Source organism: Larus michahellis, chromosome Z (genome assembly GCF_964199755.1).
Source record: "Larus michahellis chromosome Z, bLarMic1.1, whole genome shotgun sequence".
In the NCBI taxonomy this organism is placed as follows: domain Eukaryota; kingdom Metazoa; phylum Chordata; class Aves; order Charadriiformes; family Laridae; genus Larus; species Larus michahellis.
Genome location: NC_133930.1, coordinates 39,575,638 through 39,594,640, shown reverse-complemented (window position 1 = coordinate 39,594,640; position 19,003 = coordinate 39,575,638). Strand labels below are relative to the sequence as shown.

Genomic DNA, 19,003 nt, shown 5'->3' with positions numbered 1-19,003 from the left:
TATCCACCAATGCTGTAATGCCATCATAGAAGGCCATCAAATTTGTCAGGCACAGTTTGCCCTTAGTGAAGCCATGTTAGCTGCGATCAGTCATCTCTCTGTTTTCCATGTGCCTTAGCAGAGTTTCCAGGAGGATCTGCTCCATGATCTTGCCAGGCACAGAGGTGAGACTGACTGGCCTGTAGTTCCCTGGGTCTTCCTTTTTAGCCTTTTTAAAAATGGAGGTTATGTTTCCCCTTTTCCGGTCAGCGGGAACTTCACCAGTCTCCCATGGCTTTTCAAATATGATGGAGTAATGACAAGTATTTGTTATGGGAGTAAAGACAGTTGTAGCAACGATCACTAAGATGGAAACTACCCGATATGGTTTGTTTTTGGTTTTGGTTTTGCTTTTGCTTTTGTTTTTGCTTTTGTTTTTTTTTTCCTTTATTGGAGTGCTTATTTTTTAGTTGAAAACCGAGTAGATATCAACCATGTTGCGTTTTTACATTTCTTAGCTTTAAAGGCTAATCAAAAGGAAGTAGACTCATGTTATTATGCAGTGGGTTGATGTCAGTTTGCCTGGAATGCCATTGCATTAAAATCAAAATGCATTTTTTGTTTGAAACAAAGGAAAATCATGTCTGGGCCTTTGCCATTGTTTGTGTTGAAATGTGTATGATTTGATCTACCACAGCCGTTATGAAGAAGAAATAACTACAGACTTCTCTGCCTCACCTCAAATAGTATACTTCTGCAATTCTAACAGATAACCATATTTGATGCGGAGTCAGAAGATCAGCAGGACATTGATTTGGCAATTCTGACTGCACTCTTGAAAGGTACCTGTCTTAAAGCATGACCTGTTTCCATCTGACATACAGTCCCATTGGCTTACCTTTTCAAAGCAAAGGAGTAACATTAATGTGTGTAAACTGCTAGGTCCTTTACTTGTTTCCTAGGTACAAATATGTCTGCTTCAGATCAGCTAGATTTGGCGTTGGCTTGGAACCAGCTAGATATCGCCAAGAAACACATACTGGTTTATGGACAACACTGGAAGGTACTGTTATCTTTTAATTTTCACAGTGGCTTTACTCTTTATTATGATGACTAATTTTCCATGATTTGCATTTGTCAGGCTTAAAGTAAGGAATAACTTGATGCTTGCAATCAGTCTCCTGGAGTAATCACCTTTGATTTTGGAGAGGCATTATTCTTAAAATTGCAAAGTATTCAACTGCAGAGTGCATCAGATGAAAAATCAAACACATTTATTTCCACAGAGAAGAGGTGATATCTAAAATTCCTGCAGTTTTCACTGCTAGCCTTTCCACATAATTTTAGTGGTCCTTTTGGGTATGTATTCCTCAAGCCTATGTTGATAATCATTGGGGGCTGATTTTTCCAGTCCCAAGTGCCTTTTCTTCTTTACAATGTAAATTTTGGAAAATCGACAGTGGGTGTATTTTTTTTGAGTGACCATAGCTGGTTGTTTGACACAAAGAGAGCTGAATTTATTGATCACCAGTCCATATTTTCTTGTGGTGTATAAGGCTGAACACACGGACAATTATGCTTGGGCATAATTGGGCATTCGTGAATCAAAGGAGTATTTGTTGTTGCTGCTACCTCTTTGGGCTCAGTTCACTGTGAAATGGAGATGATCACGTAATGTTCTTGCACAAAACCTGGTAAAAAATGAATGGCAAAGAATGAAATTACCGCTTTCATTTTCAGGATTGGAATGGTGTGTGAATAATAAGGGATGTGCCAAGCCTGCAACAATAAAGTTAGAACAAATTGTTGAATAACTCCCTCGTAAGAGAGCATCATTCACTCTGTGAACTGAATAAGACTAAACCCTCTGGGGAAACATAGTATGTGATTGAGCAATGAGTAATTGTATTGTTATTCATGGTGATGAATTATCTGATAACTTTTGAGTGTCTGACTGCATAATCTTAACAGTCTTTCTGTCCAACAGTATTGTTTTTATGGAATGTGGAACAGATTTGTGTATACACAATGATGTGGGCATATTTTTACCTTTATGGGGTTTTTTTTACAATACCTTGTTATGTTTTGACTCTATGAAGAAAATTATTTTTCCCAATGTTTTCATTGTTTTATAGCATGTACACTTTCCTATTTGTGTTTATTTAGTTTTTTGCATTCAACAGCTGTGCTGTGAACTGTTGATAGGCTTTATTGAAACACATCTGTGTAAGATATTAAAGAAAGGGGGATACCATCTATCTTACTGCTTGAAATTCTATACTATTGGAATAAGAGAGAAGCATTATGCTTTTGCCATTTTTATCACTGAAGATATATGTTGGCAAGGCCTATGAGTCTGCATCATTCCTTTGTGTTTACATGAGAAGTGTGGCAGGTGAAACTTGCCTTGACTGGCGAATTAATATAAATGATATGATCATAGAATCATAGATCCATAGAATAGCATCATAAAATCATTGAGGTTGGAAAAGACATTTACGGTCATTGAGCCCAACTGTAAACCTAACACTGTCAAGTCTACCAGTAGACCGTGTCCCTAAGCATCACATCACCACATCTGCATGTCTTTTAAATACCCCCAGGGATGATGACTCAACCACTTCCCTGGGCAGACTGTTCCAGTGCTTAATAACCCTTTCAGTGAAGAAATTTTTCCTAATAGCCAATCTAAACCTCCCCTGGTGCAACATGAAGCTGATTACACTCATCCTGTCACATACTACTTGGGAGAAGAGACCAATACCCACCACGTTACAACCTCCTTTCAGGTAGTTGTAGAGAGCGGTAAGGTCTCCCCTCAGCCTCCTTTTCACCAAGGAACAGAAGGAATCAAATGAAAATATCAGGCAGGAAACAACCACCGAAATTTAACATTCTCAGCTTAACTTCGCTTTCTTTAGTAAGGCCTTTGACTCCATTTCCCACAGCATTCTCCTGGAGAAACTGGCTGCTCATGGCTTGGATGGGCATACTCTTTTTGGGGTTAAAACTGACTAGACGGCCGGGCCCAAAGAGTTGTGGTGAACGGAGTTAAATCCAGTTGGCGGCTGATCACACGTGGTGTTCCCCAGGGCTCAGTATTGGAGCCAGTTCTGTTTCATATCTTTAACAATGATCTGGACAAAGGGGATCAAGTGCACCCTCAGTAATTTTGCAGATGACACCAAGTTGGGTGGGAGTGTTGATCTGCTTGAGGGTAGGAAGGCTCTACAGAGGGATCTGGACAGACTGGATCAATGGGCCAAAGCCAAACATACGAGATTCAACAAGGCTAAGTGATGGGTCCTGCACTTGGGTCACAACAACCCCACACGATGCTACAGGCTTGGGGAAGAGCAGGATTTGAGCAACCAGGTCTACTGGGAGATGTCTCTGCCTATGGCAGGGGGATTGGAGCTAGATGATCTGTTAGGTCCCTTCCAACCTAAACCATTCTATGATTCTAAGAATGGCTACAAAGCTGTCCTGGTGGAAAAGGGCCTGGGGGTGTTTGTCGTCAGCTGGCTGAATATGAGACAGAAGTATGCCCAGGTGGCCAAGGCAGCCAATAGCATCCTGGCTTGGATCAGAAATAGTGTAAATAGTGTGTCCAGCAGGACTAGGGAAATCATGGTCCCCCTGTGTGTATGGGAAATAATGAGTAACATTTTCCTAGTCCCCACCACTTTGACACAGAAGATTTGAGAGAACTATTGCATAATCCCCGCACTTCACTCCTAGCTTTCCCAAGGTGCTGTTCAGCTTTTCCGTGTTTCTGACAACTTTTTCTGCTCTTCTGTGTACTTTTTTTTCAGGTCATAAGGTCATCTTTTGGGATAGGTAGACCAGCACTGTACCCAGTATTCAAGATATGTGGCCCTTTGTGGAGATATTTAGTGAAATACTAGTATTTTATACATTATTCTCTATTCATCTAAATATAAATCCTAATAGTCTATGTGCCTTTTTTACTTGTTTCCAACTTGTATGCAACTTACGTTCATGCTTCCAGAAGACCTGTCCACTAACATTTTTTCTGAGTTAATTTCAAGACTGATGTGCAGGTAGGGTTTTTTCCCAAATGCACATTATTTCACATTTACCAATATTGAATATCGCCTGCTTTTTTTGCTGGTTATCCCATATTGCAAGATTTTTTTGCACATCTTCCCAATTAATTTTATGATGAGTATTTTTGTATCATCAGCAAGTATGTGAAGTCAGTATTCAGTATGTGGGATTTTCTTGGTCTCCAATCACTATTAATAATCTTTTTCCCTACCATTTGATCAGTTATTAAACAAATGGAGGACCTTTTGCCTTGTGACGACTTAATTTATTTAAAAATCCTTCAAGAAAGCCATCATCAAAAGCTTTTGTGGAGATACAAATGTACTGTGTCAAACTGACAGCCTTATCTTCATTGTCCCTTGCAAAATTCTGGTAGAATTCTGATTTCATTCTACAAAATAACTGCCTCGCTTCCTCTTACTCTACTGTATTTACCCATGTTGCTATTATTGCTATTCATTATTGTAGTTTCATTATATTTGTCCTTACAAAGTTCTAACTGTATTGATATGGTATATTTTGACAACTTACACATTCCTTTGTCTTTTTTGAAAATTGATGTATTTTCTACTGTCTTCCATTCCGCTGTTAGAGGGGCTGATTTCAGCTATACTTCAGTTCCCTGAGCACTCTTAGGTGAATACCACCTGGTCCTGACAATTTGCTAACACTTTAGGGATTACTTCTATAATCTTTTCTACTGACACTTCAATTTGACACAGTTCCTCAGATTTGTCTTCCATAAAGAACAGCTTTGATGTACAACCTTTCCTAACATGTTCTGTAGTGAGCAGTGAGACAACGAATTAATTTATCATTTCTGCAATAGCCTTATCTCCCTGTGTGTTTCTTTTATATCTTGATCATCCTCTGGCATTACGGATTGGCTGGCAGTCCCCCTACTCTCGCTCCTTGGCTTCTGATATGTCTGAAAAAGATCTATGTACCTGTTCATATCTATTTCAGTGCAGTTATTCAGCACCGATTTGAATGAAAAGTCAGTGTCAAATAATGAGTATGTTCTCACCTTCAAGTAAGATGCAAAGAACTCATAATAAACAAGCCTTACATCTCTTGCTGCTTCTCCAAGCAAAAATTAGAAGGACTTATGTTCCTGAAAGTTTTTCTTTTGGCTATGCAGGAAAAAAGATCTTAAATAACAATATTTTCATCATGCACTGTGAGGAAGGAAAAAAAAAAGAAAAAAGAAAATGCACAAACACAGTTTTAAAGTTTACGGTGGACTTGGTTACTTTCTTAATTAGAGGAGTACTTCTCTGACTGCTCAGGGTCCGCCAGGCCTACAGTTGTCAGGATCTGCAGTTTGTGCATGGTTATTGTGTTGTGTGTAATTCAAATTTTGAATTAGATATTTAAGCAGCAATTTTTAGGTGATTGTCCACGCAGTCTTAGTATTTTTCTGTCTATTTAAGTGTTTTAAGGAAATGTGCACAATTATGCACAGACCGTGGCCATTTCCTTTCAGAAGGTTGCGATTTAGTGGTCACAAAATTTCAGAAGGTAAAGATTGTAACCAGCTGTAACTATGTTTCTGCTTAAATGTCAGCTCAGTCTCAAATGGATTTTACAACAAAGAATTCTGGTAGTTACCAGATGGCTGTCAAAACCTCTTTAGTGCAAGGAATGACTGCTAGAGGAAATCTGGTACAAAAATGGTCACTTTGAGATATCTCTGGAAGAAACACCAATAATTCAGGAACAGTGCACAAGTTTTCTTTTCACATGTGGCAGTTCTGTAACATTTATTGGATATCTTTTAGTGTCGCTTCCGCTAAGTGTAAATACGTACATGGAAAGGACTAACTTCACGTGACAAGTCAGCACTAGCACCTGCACCATTTCTGTGCCAGTGTCCTCATTCTGCTCATGCCACTGAGTTTTCTGTGCATAGATGTGCTCTAGGTATTCTTTATATGGATTTATATGAACCTCATATGTCCAACTCCTTTGCTATTTTGCATATAGGAATCCTGCTGAGCGCTGTGCAAGTGCCATGAGTAGAGTGCTTTCACCATTTGGACACTGTTGTAGGTAGAGCTGTGCTTCACAGTGTCTTTGAGAGAGTTTATCCTAATGCAGATTCTCTCTCATGTTTGAAAAGAAGTCTGCTTTAAAGAACCTCAAGTTCTATAGGGAGATCTTGAAATACAGTACCTTGAAATGGCTTTTGTCATATGTCAAAAAAGAAAGGCTTCCCTCCGCCCCCTGCATTATCATACATTAACTTCTGAAGTGAATTAAAGAGTAGAGAATGTATTACCACAGTCTGGTTGTAAAGTTAAATTTGTAGAAGTCTCTACAGACATTGGGCTTATGGAGACTCAGTTTTACTCCCCCACTCTGTTGTATTTTTTACTTTCTTATTACTTTCTACAACATGTTTTTCTTTTATACTGCACACTTTAAATATAGGTAAAGACAAATCATTGTGATAAAGAGATCTGTAGCTGTTCAGGAATGTTTTATTTATTTCCAAAAGAAGAGAATAATTTTCTAAGCTTTTCCTTCATCTCTGTCCTTTTGGAGGTTGGTGCCTTGGAACAGGCAATGCTGGATGCTTTGGTGATGGACCGTGTGGATTTTGTGAAGTTGTTAATAGAGCATGGAGTGAACGTGCACCGTTTTCTTACCATTTCTCGTTTGGAAGAACTATACAATACAGTGAGTATTTGAAATCCCAGTGCACAACTTTAGATAAGAATGCCTAGAAAGAATACTGTTTTGATTATTAGGCCACATTTTTATGAAGCATTTTTGAAAAAAATTGAAAATTTATGGGTTTTGATCATTTCTGATTGTAATGTTGGATTTTTGGATTGGTGTCCCAGCTTTTTATTTTTGATTCATTGTCATGACCCAGACTGAGTAGTCACCTTAAGCTGGTGAGAAATATGTTCTGTTTTTTGATTTGTGATACATAATGAAAATGAGACATCGTCTAACCAAAGTGATACCAACTTATTCCTAGAGTATTTCAAGATTTAAGATAGTAGAGGTGTTGCAGATAGGAGTTGAAATGTTATTGAAGAGGTTTGTGGGGAGGTTTTGAGTGGGGAGAGTTTGAACCACAGTAGTGTGTCACAAAAATCTTTTAGCTGCTTTCTTTCACTGTATTGATTTTCTAATGTAGAATGACGTGTTTGTTTACTCTCTTGTCTTTTCACACCACAGAAACAAGGACCATCAAATCTACTTTTGCATCACCTAGTTCGAGATGTGAAACAGGTAACAGACACAGGAAAGGCTGGGGAGCAAAAACAGTAGCTTAGAACTTCAGTGTCTACTGGCACGCTGCTATTAGGTAATACAGGGGAATTTTAGGAATAGAAGTGATGGTTTCATTGCTATGCTCCTATATCTACGAAGTGGTGTTTTCTTCATCCCACTGATCCCCCTAAGCAATTAACTAGTGTACTGCTGTTGAATGCTCCCGAGAGTCCTCTACCTTAATTTCAAAGCCAAGCAGTTCATGTAGATCAGACTCTCTTTCTCAAGTTACTAAAATGACATTATGAAGTCATTGTGCAAAAGACTTAGTGAATTAGTGCAGCAATTATGCTCATGGCTTTAAGCTTTTCCTTATTTCCCCAAAGCTAAAAAAGTCTTACCTTGTTGAGCAGTAACAAAAAGATACTGTGACAAGATACATCATTTTAATGTGCTGCATTGCTTAGGAGAACAGAAGATGGCAGTGGATGACTACTGCATGGAGCACTGGCTCCGTTAGTAGTTCAGCAGCAGCCTTATTAGAGCTACACAGTTAATTTATTTCGTGTTTCTGTTATCTGTTGTACCTCACAGCGCTGCTTAGCCAGGAAGGCTGTTCTTCCTGCATCTAGTCTCCACTGCAGGAGATGCCTAGATACAAAACTAGATTAATTGGCTGATTCTTTCAGGGTGTGAGTGCTAAGATAAAATATTAAGTCTGACTGTTTGCAGAGTTCTGTGGTCTCAAGTAGTGGGATTTCATGTCAATCCCATTGATGATGCTGTAGATAGGTGTCGGGTATTCTGGTCTCCACAGCAAGCTGTTTTCTGTGTTTTCCCATACTGATGGACATATTTGGGGTCTAATTTCTGTGACAGATCTGGAAGATCTCAGTGTCAAAAGTACGTAGAACATTTTCAGGCTGAGAAATCTGTCTTTCTCATTGATACTGAAGTGATTTGCTCCTTGATATGACCTCTCTCCTAAAACTTATGGCCTTGCTACATCTCAGGACACTCTGGGAAAACTCAGGGCATGGTCTAAAGTGAAGCTTTTGGCAGTTGAAATGAAATAGTGGAATTTATGTAGAAAACGGGTGCACAATTTCAAAACTTTCTGCACTGTTGGGTAAGCTAAACTCCCTTGGGACCTGCAAACAGGTCTAAAAGCCTTTTTCACCTGAGCTTCTGTAAGTATGCATAAATGCTCTGTGAATGGGCTGTGCCCTTGCAGTCTTATTACACATGGTAACACAATAGCTAGGACAGTCACCAGACTGATGTCACCATGGATTCTAGAGTATTTTCTCCATTAGTGTGACCAGTTTCGCTGCTGCTACTTTTGAATGGAGACACATTGCAGTCTGCAATGGTAGCATAAAATATGCTTTTTAGTGCAGAGAATTATCAGAGTGCAGAATTGCAGAGAAATTAGTCAGAAATACTTGCCTAACTATCAGTGACAGAGCTGGCAAGCTCTGTCCTGTGAGATGTACTTTTGCCCTAGAGTGCTCGGCATGTTGCTGCCTTCTCCTCCCTAGGGCTGGGTGGCCTTAGCTGGCTGTACTGAGGCTTGCCGCTAAATTATATTGAAAAAAACCTTAGTCTAATGAAGAAAATTACTTTTTACAGTCTGAAAGGCATACACCACTAGGAATACGTGACACCTCTAACCCCTTTTATGCACAGGCCCATTTTTCACTTCCAAGAGTTGTGATTCAAGGTTTTACCAATAATTTTTAAAATCTGTATGGAAGACAATCTGTTCTTCAGAGAATTTGTCACAAACCTTGTGTCATGGAAGGACAGTGGAGGTAATCTGGGAAGCAGTGGTGCTTTAAACAGAAGTAGTAAGAGACTTAGAAGGTACAGCTAATGCACATGCAGCTGCTGTCCTAGTTGTCATGACAATCTTGAGCCACTACAAGCGATTACCAGTCTCCAGAAATTAGTCTACAACATTAAATGCAGGCTTCATCCACTTCTTCATTTTTAATTAATGAACTAGTGTAATCTAGTACCATGCTAGTTTTTGCTTGTTATGAGAAGAAGAAGATGGTTATCTGTCTGTCTGGTTGTTGGTGATTAACCTGAAGAACCACTACCCGCACTGTTGAATGCGGCTGGTCTTGTGAACATTGCAATATATGTCCCTATGCAATGTGGGTGCAGTGGACTGTAGACATCACACTTTTCAGGCTGAAAATGTGGATGTACCCGTGTTCTGCCTCCTAGGGGATTTTCATATGTCTAACAAATGTATACGCTTTCCTGACAGATGTGGGAGCTCTTCGTTGCACTTTCTTCCAGACTCCCCTTATAGTAGTAGGGCTCTGACATGTTGAGTTGAATGTTGCATATAATAGTGTCATGAAATGCTTGTGACATTTGGTGTTTCAGAATACCCTTTCCTTGGATTACAAGATATCACTGATTGATATTGGACTGGTGATAGAGTACCTCCTTGGTGGAGCTTATCGGAGCAGCTACACAAGGAAGCATTTCCGAATTCTCTACAATGATCTCTACAGAAAGCACAAGGTAACTTCTGTGAAACGGCTACCACTGTCCACCAAGAAAATCCAAAATGTGGCACTTAAAAAAGCTCAGGTTGTCATCGCGATTTGTCTGCAGAGCATCAGTTAAATGTATGCCGTGCTTGTCTGTTTTATGAACCTCTTTGACAACTGTGGAGAGGTTGCAAATAAAACAGACAAATCCCTCCCCAAACTACTCACAGCCCCTCAAGACCACCAGTGATAGTTAAATTAACTATTAATTCAGTAAATTTACCTTTGAGTCTGGTAGCCAGCTTGTGTACTTTATCTATCATCCGTCAATAAAGATCGACAAGGCTGTACCAACCACCATTTTCCCTTTCGTGAAGCAGTTGGATGTTTCTGCTCTTGCAACTTGAACCACATCACAGAAATACTGAATTCAACAGGCATTGAACTAGATTTACGGCATGTCAGCATGGCACAGTGAAGAGCAACAGGGATATCCCTGACCTAAGTTTTTGAGCAAATGTCTTACGTTTTAGAAGCAGCTCAGTGCTAGTGGTGCATCTTCCTGCCCAAGCCAATGAGCTGTGGTTGCCTGGCAGAGCTTTTTCTGTGACACACTGGTCATCACAGGGGAAGTCCCATGCTGGATATGCCAGGCTGCACCCATGCAGGCAGAGGGTTGTGCTTGGACACACGTGCTATTCTGCGCCTTTTAGATATTTAAGGCATTTGGCACTATGGCATAGCATTGAGCCATGTCTGCATATCAGTAGCGTCACCTCTACAAACTGCCTCAGAACAACAGTGTGCAAACATACTAGGATTTTCATTTTTCCCATTGGCTTTCCAAAACAGTAACTTGCAAACAGCCTAAACTTCTACATGTATTAGTCATACGTCATTCTCAACATCACAGAAAGAGCAGATTTACTGCATAAGAATTCTCCCCAGTTTTTGGAGTAGAACTGGACTTTGATTAAAGTACTTCCATATGTTAAAAAGCAAACAACAGAAACCTCTCATCCCCATGTACTGCTTTCATGACTAACAGAAGAAACTCAAGTTGATCAGGGAAAATTAGAAGAAATAATGAAAACTCAGAGTGAATAGAAACACAGTGACAGGGCTTCCTGTGCGTCACTGGCTTAATACAATGCTTAAAAAGAGATATCTGAGCAGTGGTAACACTCTTCAGTGTATCCTCATGAATTACGACCTTATGGTCATAATGATGGATGAAACCACGTGATCCTATAACTAGGATCTGCAGGGAAGAGTGCTAGTCATTCAGCTGGTAACATTCTTCCCTCTCAGTCAACACTGAACAAAGTGCCTAGGGGTGCTAAACATGCTTCGGAGGAAATGGTCAGCAAAAAGTTCAGAGAACTTCTGTCTCTTAAAGGGCTTATAGCACTTTTTATAAGGGTGGGCACTCAGAAGAGCTTCCAGGTTAGGTGATTCCAATCTGGTGCAAGCCCTGTTGTTGTTGTAATTGGTGGATGTTATTGAATTTAGAGATTCAGAGAAATATGTATATTTTAAATTAGATGTGAAGCAGCTTATTTTTTCCTTGGTATAAGCTCCAGTCGTAGTTATAGTGGTTGCTGACTCACTGATCTTTGAATAATGTCAGTTTCTACAGGCACTGTTGCAATCAGGGATAAGTACAGGCAAACTTCATCTTTAATTTGCATTTCTCTCCTTGTGTTTTATGGTATGCCTTTGGATCTAGAGAGTGCTCTCCAGCTTTTCTCAGAGCCTGTCTCATTCCCTTCATCAGAGTAATCAGGGGGGTAGCAGAATGGGATCTGCTGAAAGTACTTTGCATTCTCAATTCTTCAGAACAGCACAGCCTTACAAATACAAGGTAATATAACTGCTTATTTTAGACTTTGCTTAGGACATATTAGGCTGCTAATCATTTTATTGAGAGTTTTTAGTCATATGTTGGGAAGGCTGTTATCATAATTCTACTCAAATTACAGCATTTTACTGCTCAGTGTTCATAAAGTGTTTATGAATGTCTTGTAATTTTAACATTGAAATCAAGCTCTGACTCCTCCTGTGATACTTTTTAACTTCCCTTCATTTGTTGCTAAGGGCTTTTGTTCATTGAAATGTAGTGTCACCGAATTTCTGAACACCGAGCATGGGAGAAAATTCTTACTTGGAAGCAACAGTAGGAATTCTCTGATTTTCCCAATGTTTTCTTATGATTGCTTATTAAAGTAGCTACAGTAAGCCTGCTAAGAAGAGATATAGTTCTGATACCTGAAAATTGATGGCAGAGTATTTTCTTTCAAAGAAATGATGATAAAAGAGCAAAGATCACCACATACATTTATCTGACAGACAAAACATGAAGTAGAATGAATTTACGTGGCTTTCATAGAATCATAGAATTGTTAGGGTTGGAAGGGACCTTAAAGATCATCTAGTTCCAACCCCCCTGCCATGGGCAGGGACACATCCCGCTAGATCAGGTTGCTGAGAACCTCATCCAGCCTGGCCTTAAAAACTTCCAGGGGTGGGGCTTCCACTCTGGGCCACCTCTTCCAGTGTCTCACCACCCTCATGGTGAAGAACTTGTTCCTAACATCCTGAATTGACCCATCTCTAGTTTTAATCCATTCCCTCTAGTCCTACCATTACCCAACATCCTAAAAAATCCCTCACCAGCTTTCTTGTAGGCCCCCATAAGATACTGGTAGGCTACTATAAGGTCTCCTTGGAGCCTTCTTTTCTCAAGACTGAACAACCCCAGCTCTCTCAGCCTGTCCTCACAGGAGAAGTGCACCAGCCCTCTGATCATCCTTGTGGCCCTTCTCTGGACACATTCCAGCACGTCCGTATCTCTCTTGTAGTAGGGGCTCCAGAATTGGACGCAGTACTCCAGGTGGGGTCCTGATGCAGCCCAGGATACGATTGGCTTTCTAGGCTGCTAGTGCACACTGATGGCTCATGTTGAGCCTCTGGTCTACCAGCACCCCCAAGTCCTTTTCTTCAGGGTTGCCCTCAAGCCAGTCACTGCCCAGCCTATATCGGTGCTTGGGATTGCCCCAACCCAGATGGAGGACCTTGCACTTGGTCTTGTTGAACTTCATGAGGTTGGCATGGGCCCACCTCTCCAGCCTGTCAGGGTCCCTCTGGATGGCCTCTCTTCCCTCCAGTGTGTCAGCCGCCCCACACAGCTTGGTGTCGTTGGCAAACTTGCTGAAGGTGCACTCTATGCCACTGTCCACTGGCTGATCCTTGAGGGACTCCACTTGTCACTGGCCTCCACTTGGACATGGACCCATTGACAGCCACTCTTTGGGTGCAGCTGTCAAGCCAGTTCTTTATCCACTGAATTGTCAGTCCATCAAACCCATATTTTATCAGCTTGGAGACCAGGATGTCATGTGGGACAGTGCCAAAGGCATTGCTTAGGTCCAGGTAAATGATGTCAGTTGCTCTCCCCTTGTCTATTGATGTTGTGACCTTCTCATAGAAGGCCACCAGGTTTGTCAGGCACGATTTGCCCTTGGTGAAGCCTTGTTGATTGTACCCAATCACCTCTTCGTTATTCTTCTGCCTCAGCAGTGCCTCCAGGAGGATCTGCTCCATAATCTCACCAGGCACGGAGGTGAGACTGACTGGCCTATAGTTCCCTGGTTCATCCCTCTTTCCCTTTTTGAAAGTGGGGATTATGTTTCCGCTTTTCCAGTCAGTAGGGACCTCACCAGACTGCCATGACTTTTGGAATATAATAGAAAGTGGTTTAGCAACCTCATCCGCCAGTTCCCTCAGTACCCGTGGGTGTATCCCATCAGGTCCCATGGACTTGTGCACTTTCAGGTTCATCAGATGGTCACGAACCTGATCTTCACTTACAATGGGCAGTTCTTTCCAACCCCTGCCATTATCTTCTGTGACTCTGGGAGTGTGGCTGGAGCCCTTGCCAGTGAAGACTGAGGAAAAGAAATCATTGAGAACCTTGGCCTTCTCCATATCACTTGTCACCAGCTCCCCTGTTTTCTTTCTGAGGAAATGCCTTCCCTAGTTTTCTTCTTACCATTAATATACCTATAGAAATTTTTGCTGTTTCGCTTGATCTCCTTGGCTAGATTTAATTTTGACTGAGCTTAGCTTTTCTCACCAGGCCTCTTGCTGCTTGGACAGCTTCCTTATATGTCCCCCATTTCAGCCGTCCTTTCTTTCACTCCTTATAAAGTTTCTTTTTGTGTGACAGCGTGTCCAGGAGCTCCTTGTTCATCCAGGCAGGTCTTCTAGCATTCTTTCCTGCCTTTCTCTTTGTCGGTATAGTTTGCTCCTGGACACGGAGAAGGTGATCCTTGAATACTGACCAGCTGTCCTGGGCCCTCCTTCCCTCTAGAGCTTTGTCCCACGGCACTTTGGCCGGCAGATCCTTGAAGCGATCAAAGCCTGCATGCCTAAAGTCCAGGGTCGTAAGCTTGGAATACGTCCTCCTAGTTGTCCTGAGGATCTTAAATTCTATCGCTTCATGGTCACTGCAGCCAAGGTTATCCCTGAGCCTCACATTGGTCACCAGCCCTTCCCTGTTGGTGAGAACGAGGTCCAGCATAGTGCCTTTTCTTGTTGGTTCCTCTACCATTTGGAGAAGGAAGTTGTCATCTATGCATTCCAGGAACATCCTGGATTGCTGGTGCCTTGTTGTTCTGTCCTTCCAGCAGATGTCAGGGTGGTTGAAATCCCCCATGAGGACCAGGACCTGTGAACGCGAAGCCACTTCTATCTGCCTATGGAGGGCCTCATCTGCTTGGCTCTGCTGGTCGGATGGCCTGTAGCAGACCCCTACTGTAACATCACCTTCCCCTGTCTTCCCTTTAATCTTAACCCATACACTCTCAACCAGCTCATCGTCCTTCCCCATGTGGAGCTCCATTGATTCTAGCTGGTCACTGATGCAGAGGGCAACACCTCCTCCCCTGCCTGTCCTTCCTAAAGAGCTTGTATCCGCGTATCCCTACATTCCAGTCATGGGAATCATCCCACCAAGTTTCAGTAATAGCCACTATGTCATGGCTTTCCAGCAGCACAGTGGCCCTTAACTCATCCTGTTTATTGCCCAAGCTGCATGCATTCGCGTAGAGGCACTTCAGCTGGGCTGGCTGTGTCACCCTCTTGTGTTCAAGGCCAGGTTTTGAGTAACCTGAACTTGTGGAAGGTGTTCCTGCCCATGGCAGGGGAGCTGGAACTAGGTGATGTTTAAGATTCTTTCCAATCCAAATCATTCTATGAAACATCAAGACATGAATGTATAGCAAGTTTACGTTACAAATGTGGCAGACAGTAAAAATCACCTTCAAGTATCACATGTCCATGGTATATGTTTCAGTCTGCTGATTGCTTTTTTTTCTGTCATGACACAACGACAAGAAAAGAGTGAAAGTAGGATCTTGATATCACGGGGTTTGGAGACTGGCCACCTCTATGAAGGGGAGGCTATAAATGGCATGGGCACAGAGCAAAGAGTGTTTTTCTTCCACTAATGATACCAGCTTCTTTGCATTAGTAATCTGAATGTGATCGTAGCTGTAGTTTGTGACTTATGTGTATGTAATGATCAAATAGTTTGCTACTTGCAAATCAGATTTGCATGTAGTTTTATTTACATGAATCTGAACCTTAACCACTCATTGAGATTTTCTTTTTTCTGAAAAATAAATATATAGGAAAGATCTACTGCTTTCCATAAATGTAAGAAGAAATCAAAAGAGGATATAAACTTTGCAGAGTCATCAGGCTTTATCTACCCCTATAACGACCTCCTGGTTTGGGCAGTATTAATGAAAAGACAGAAGATGGCAATGTTCTTTTGGCAGCATGGAGAAGAAGCCATGGTCAAAGCCGTTGTGGCTTGCAAACTCTACAGGGCGATGGCACGGGAAGCTAAGCAGAGCAACATGGTGGATGACACTTCAGAAGAACTCAAGAAGTACTCAAAGTATGAGCTGTCTCTTCACTGTAATTAACGAAGTTCTGCAGTGCTTAGAATGGTTTGATATTTTCCTAATCCACTAAGAGTTTGTGAGGTTAGTGGTGCCATGGACTACAGAGTGTAAAAGAAATACTTTCAGCTGCCCACTATTCATATGATATAGTGGAGGTGTGCAGTCTGGTCAAGAATTAAAGGAAAGCTATTAGCATGTTATCTAGTTGCATATTTGAAAATTAAAACGTAAGTGAGTAATGCATGGCTCACTATCTACTCAATGTCAAGTGGAAGATTGAAATTTCCCTTACAGCTTCCCTTCAAGTTCAACTTGTTAAAAGCCGTATGGCATATATGAGTTGGACTTTTCAAATCTGTAATATGTGGTAATGAGCAAACTAAAATCAGTTCTTAAATCTTGCGCTGTGTAAGACCTAAAGAAAATGTGTGCTGAAATAATTGAGTGAATAATAAATGAAGTAGACCAAAAATTTTCTTCAAGTTTTTAAGTTTCACATTAGTGTTTTCTGGTAGTTTTTCTTGTTGATGACATGTTGTATGCTTTGTAGACATCATGCCTCAGATTCAGAGTACAATAAGATGTCATGTCTTGTTTTGCATGCAGCTCCAAGGCTTAATTTAAAGAGAGGCATATCTTTCTTGATGAGTCTTCCTTACAGAGATGTTTAAGAGCTAGTGTGAAAGAAGAGGCTTTTGCAACTGCCTACAATGCTTACCCACAGTGGTGATGAGTCTGTTGTTGAAGGAAATAAACAGAACTTCACAGGGTACATTTTGATTGCTAAGTGAGATTAAGAACAAAACAAATAAAAATGTAGAAAACAGTATGACCCCAAACCTTGTGATTAAGACTAAATAGTTAAATTTACTCCCCAGGTTATTTTTTGCTAGATATATTGGTAAAGCAATGGGGAAAATGGAAGAAATCATGCTTACTGAGATTGTTAGCTGAACTTTAGTTAATGGAGTTTTCAAACCAGCCTCTTTGCAGCAGTGATTCTGAGTTTTGACTGATTCCTCTTATATTAACTGTTAATTCCTTTCCACTCCAGAGAATTTGGGCAGCTTGCCTTAGATGTCCTAGAGAAAGCATTCAAACAAAATGAGCAGATGGCCATGAAATTGCTGACCTATGAACTGAAAAACTGGAGCAACTCGACTTGCTTAAAACTAGCAGTGTCTGTGGGGCTGCGGCCTTTTGTATCCCATACTTGCACACAGATGCTGCTGACTGATATGTGGATGGGACGCCTCAAGATGCGGAAGAACTCCTGGTTTAAGGTAACATCACTCTAGCTTTTTCTGAGCATTTAGATGCTGTTCACATGCTTCATATATGTCTTTGTGGTTATGAACATGTTTAATGCAGCTTCAGACAGGTGTGCTTGAGAATGGATTGGAATGTGCACAGAAAGGCGGGGAGGGAGGGCAGTGCTTGCTTCTGTTTTACTTCTTTGCAAAAGCAGCCGTGGAATGACATTAAAAGAGTGCATTTTGTGAGGTTTTTTTTGCTGTTTCCATTCTCTCAGCACCCGTCTGTCCCCCCCCACCTGGTCTCGCTGCCCTGCGTTGCTGGTTCTCTGGCAGAGCTGCTGATGGGAGGAATGCCCTCTGGGCATAGGGACCAGTTATCTAAAGTATCCCCAGATATCATGACACTCTTCAAAGCCACAAAACAGTCAAGAGCAACACACTTCTTCGGAGGTTGTAGGAGTGTGATACAGAGATTCCTCGCACCAGTGGCTCCCTCCCAGGCCAGTGGAATTGCACTGTGCTTGTGCTGGCACTGTGGATGGCTTACTATAGCCTAAGGTCTATGCTATCATGGCTGAATTAATTTCCCAAACCTTGTGTCTCTCTTTTAGGTCATTATGAGTATTCTCCTGCCTCCCACCATCTTGATGCTGGAGTTTAAAAGCAAAGCAGAAATGTCTCATGTGCCTCAGTCTCAAGACTGCCACCAGTTCACACGGTATCATGGGGATCAGAGCCCAACCAGCTCTAAAGATGCCTTGTCTCTGGTCAGTCAGTGATGATCAGTCATTTGTGTGTCAGGGTCTGTCTGTTTACCACAGTATAATCCTGAGGAGTGAGGAGAAGGGGATCAGCTGGAAGTGTCGGGGGCCAGTTCTCAAGAAGTAGGGGTTTGATCCCATGTTTGGATACAGACTGAAGTGACCTTGGACAAGTCGCTTCATCTGTCCTGGGTGTCACTTCTGTACTGGCCGTGATAAGAAAATCCTTCCCAATATCACAGAATTATAATGAGATTATAATTATCTGTCAGTTACACATGTATTTTAGAGCATAAAGTCTATTCAAGATGCAGATAAATACTTATGTAATCTTGCATACCAAATAATCTAAGAATGGTTTTATACACAAAATCACATCTGTAAGACTAAATTTATGTTCCCCGGTTGAGCTTCCCAAACAGGGAAACAGCAGAATTGAGGCAGTCCAGGTCCTGTCCTGTCCAACTCACTCCTTCCTCCGGCTCTGCCTGGCCAGGAGCCCAGCCCCACATCTCAGCCACAGCCTCTCCCCCTCTCCATGGCCATCCTTTGCTTTTAGTCTCGTCTTGAGATTTTGTTTCCTGAATTACATCGTAGCTCTTCCAGAGGTCTACCTCCTGTCCTCCATGTTGAAAAACAGGGTATCTCTACTTCTGCATTGCTTGAGCCTGGCAGAGATGATAGTTCAAGTGCAAGAGAAGCATTGTGCTTTTGGCTTAGTCACTTGAACTGAGTCCTGAAACACTCCACAGGGACCTGTGGTTGCACAAAAGTCCTTCTTAGGCCTGTCTATGAAGAATCTCCAGCATAGGTGAAGTCTTTGCATTTTAAGATCTGAATTACCCCGGACTTCTCCCAAGCGGAATTGCCTGTCCTTTCTTTTTCTCATTCTCCACAAAGCATTCCTTGAACTGAAAATTTCCAGAAGTTTTCAGTCTGAGGTCAACAACAGACATGGAGGATTTCCGTCCAAAAGGGTTAATGTTGGTGAGATGCTAACCAATGACAACGGGTTTGTCAAATGAGGGCTGTCGGGCAACATTTTTTGCTCTGCTCTGCTTACCTGACAGCGGATAAGCATTGTAGATTGCTTGGGACCCTCTCAGTTAACTTTAAATTTGTGTAAAATAAAAGAGAGTAGATTGTCACTGTGGGCTTTTGCAGCTGCATGGTAGGCCTGTCAATGCCACGCTCATGTATACGGTGTTTTCTCTCTCTGATGCAGA

At 41.6% G+C, this 19,003-nt stretch overlaps 1 protein-coding gene across 1 annotated transcript in view; it reads left to right on the top strand.

The window, feature by feature from the left end:
* Window positions 1–19,003, top strand: part of TRPM6 (transient receptor potential cation channel subfamily M member 6) — a gene marked incomplete at its 3' end in the record, with an annotated part of 62,219 nt that overhangs the window by 14,428 nt on the left and 28,788 nt on the right. Inside the window, exons 9-17 of the mRNA XM_074568866.1 lie at window positions 749–821; window positions 942–1,042; window positions 6,598–6,732; window positions 7,243–7,296; window positions 9,679–9,819; window positions 11,518–11,652; window positions 15,482–15,753; window positions 16,815–17,043; window positions 17,628–17,783. Coding sequence (XP_074424967.1) covers window positions 749–821; window positions 942–1,042; window positions 6,598–6,732; window positions 7,243–7,296; window positions 9,679–9,819; window positions 11,518–11,652; window positions 15,482–15,753; window positions 16,815–17,043; window positions 17,628–17,783 — 1,296 coding nt within the window. The remainder of the gene's footprint in view (window positions 1–748; window positions 822–941; window positions 1,043–6,597; window positions 6,733–7,242; window positions 7,297–9,678; window positions 9,820–11,517; window positions 11,653–15,481; window positions 15,754–16,814; window positions 17,044–17,627; window positions 17,784–19,003) is intronic.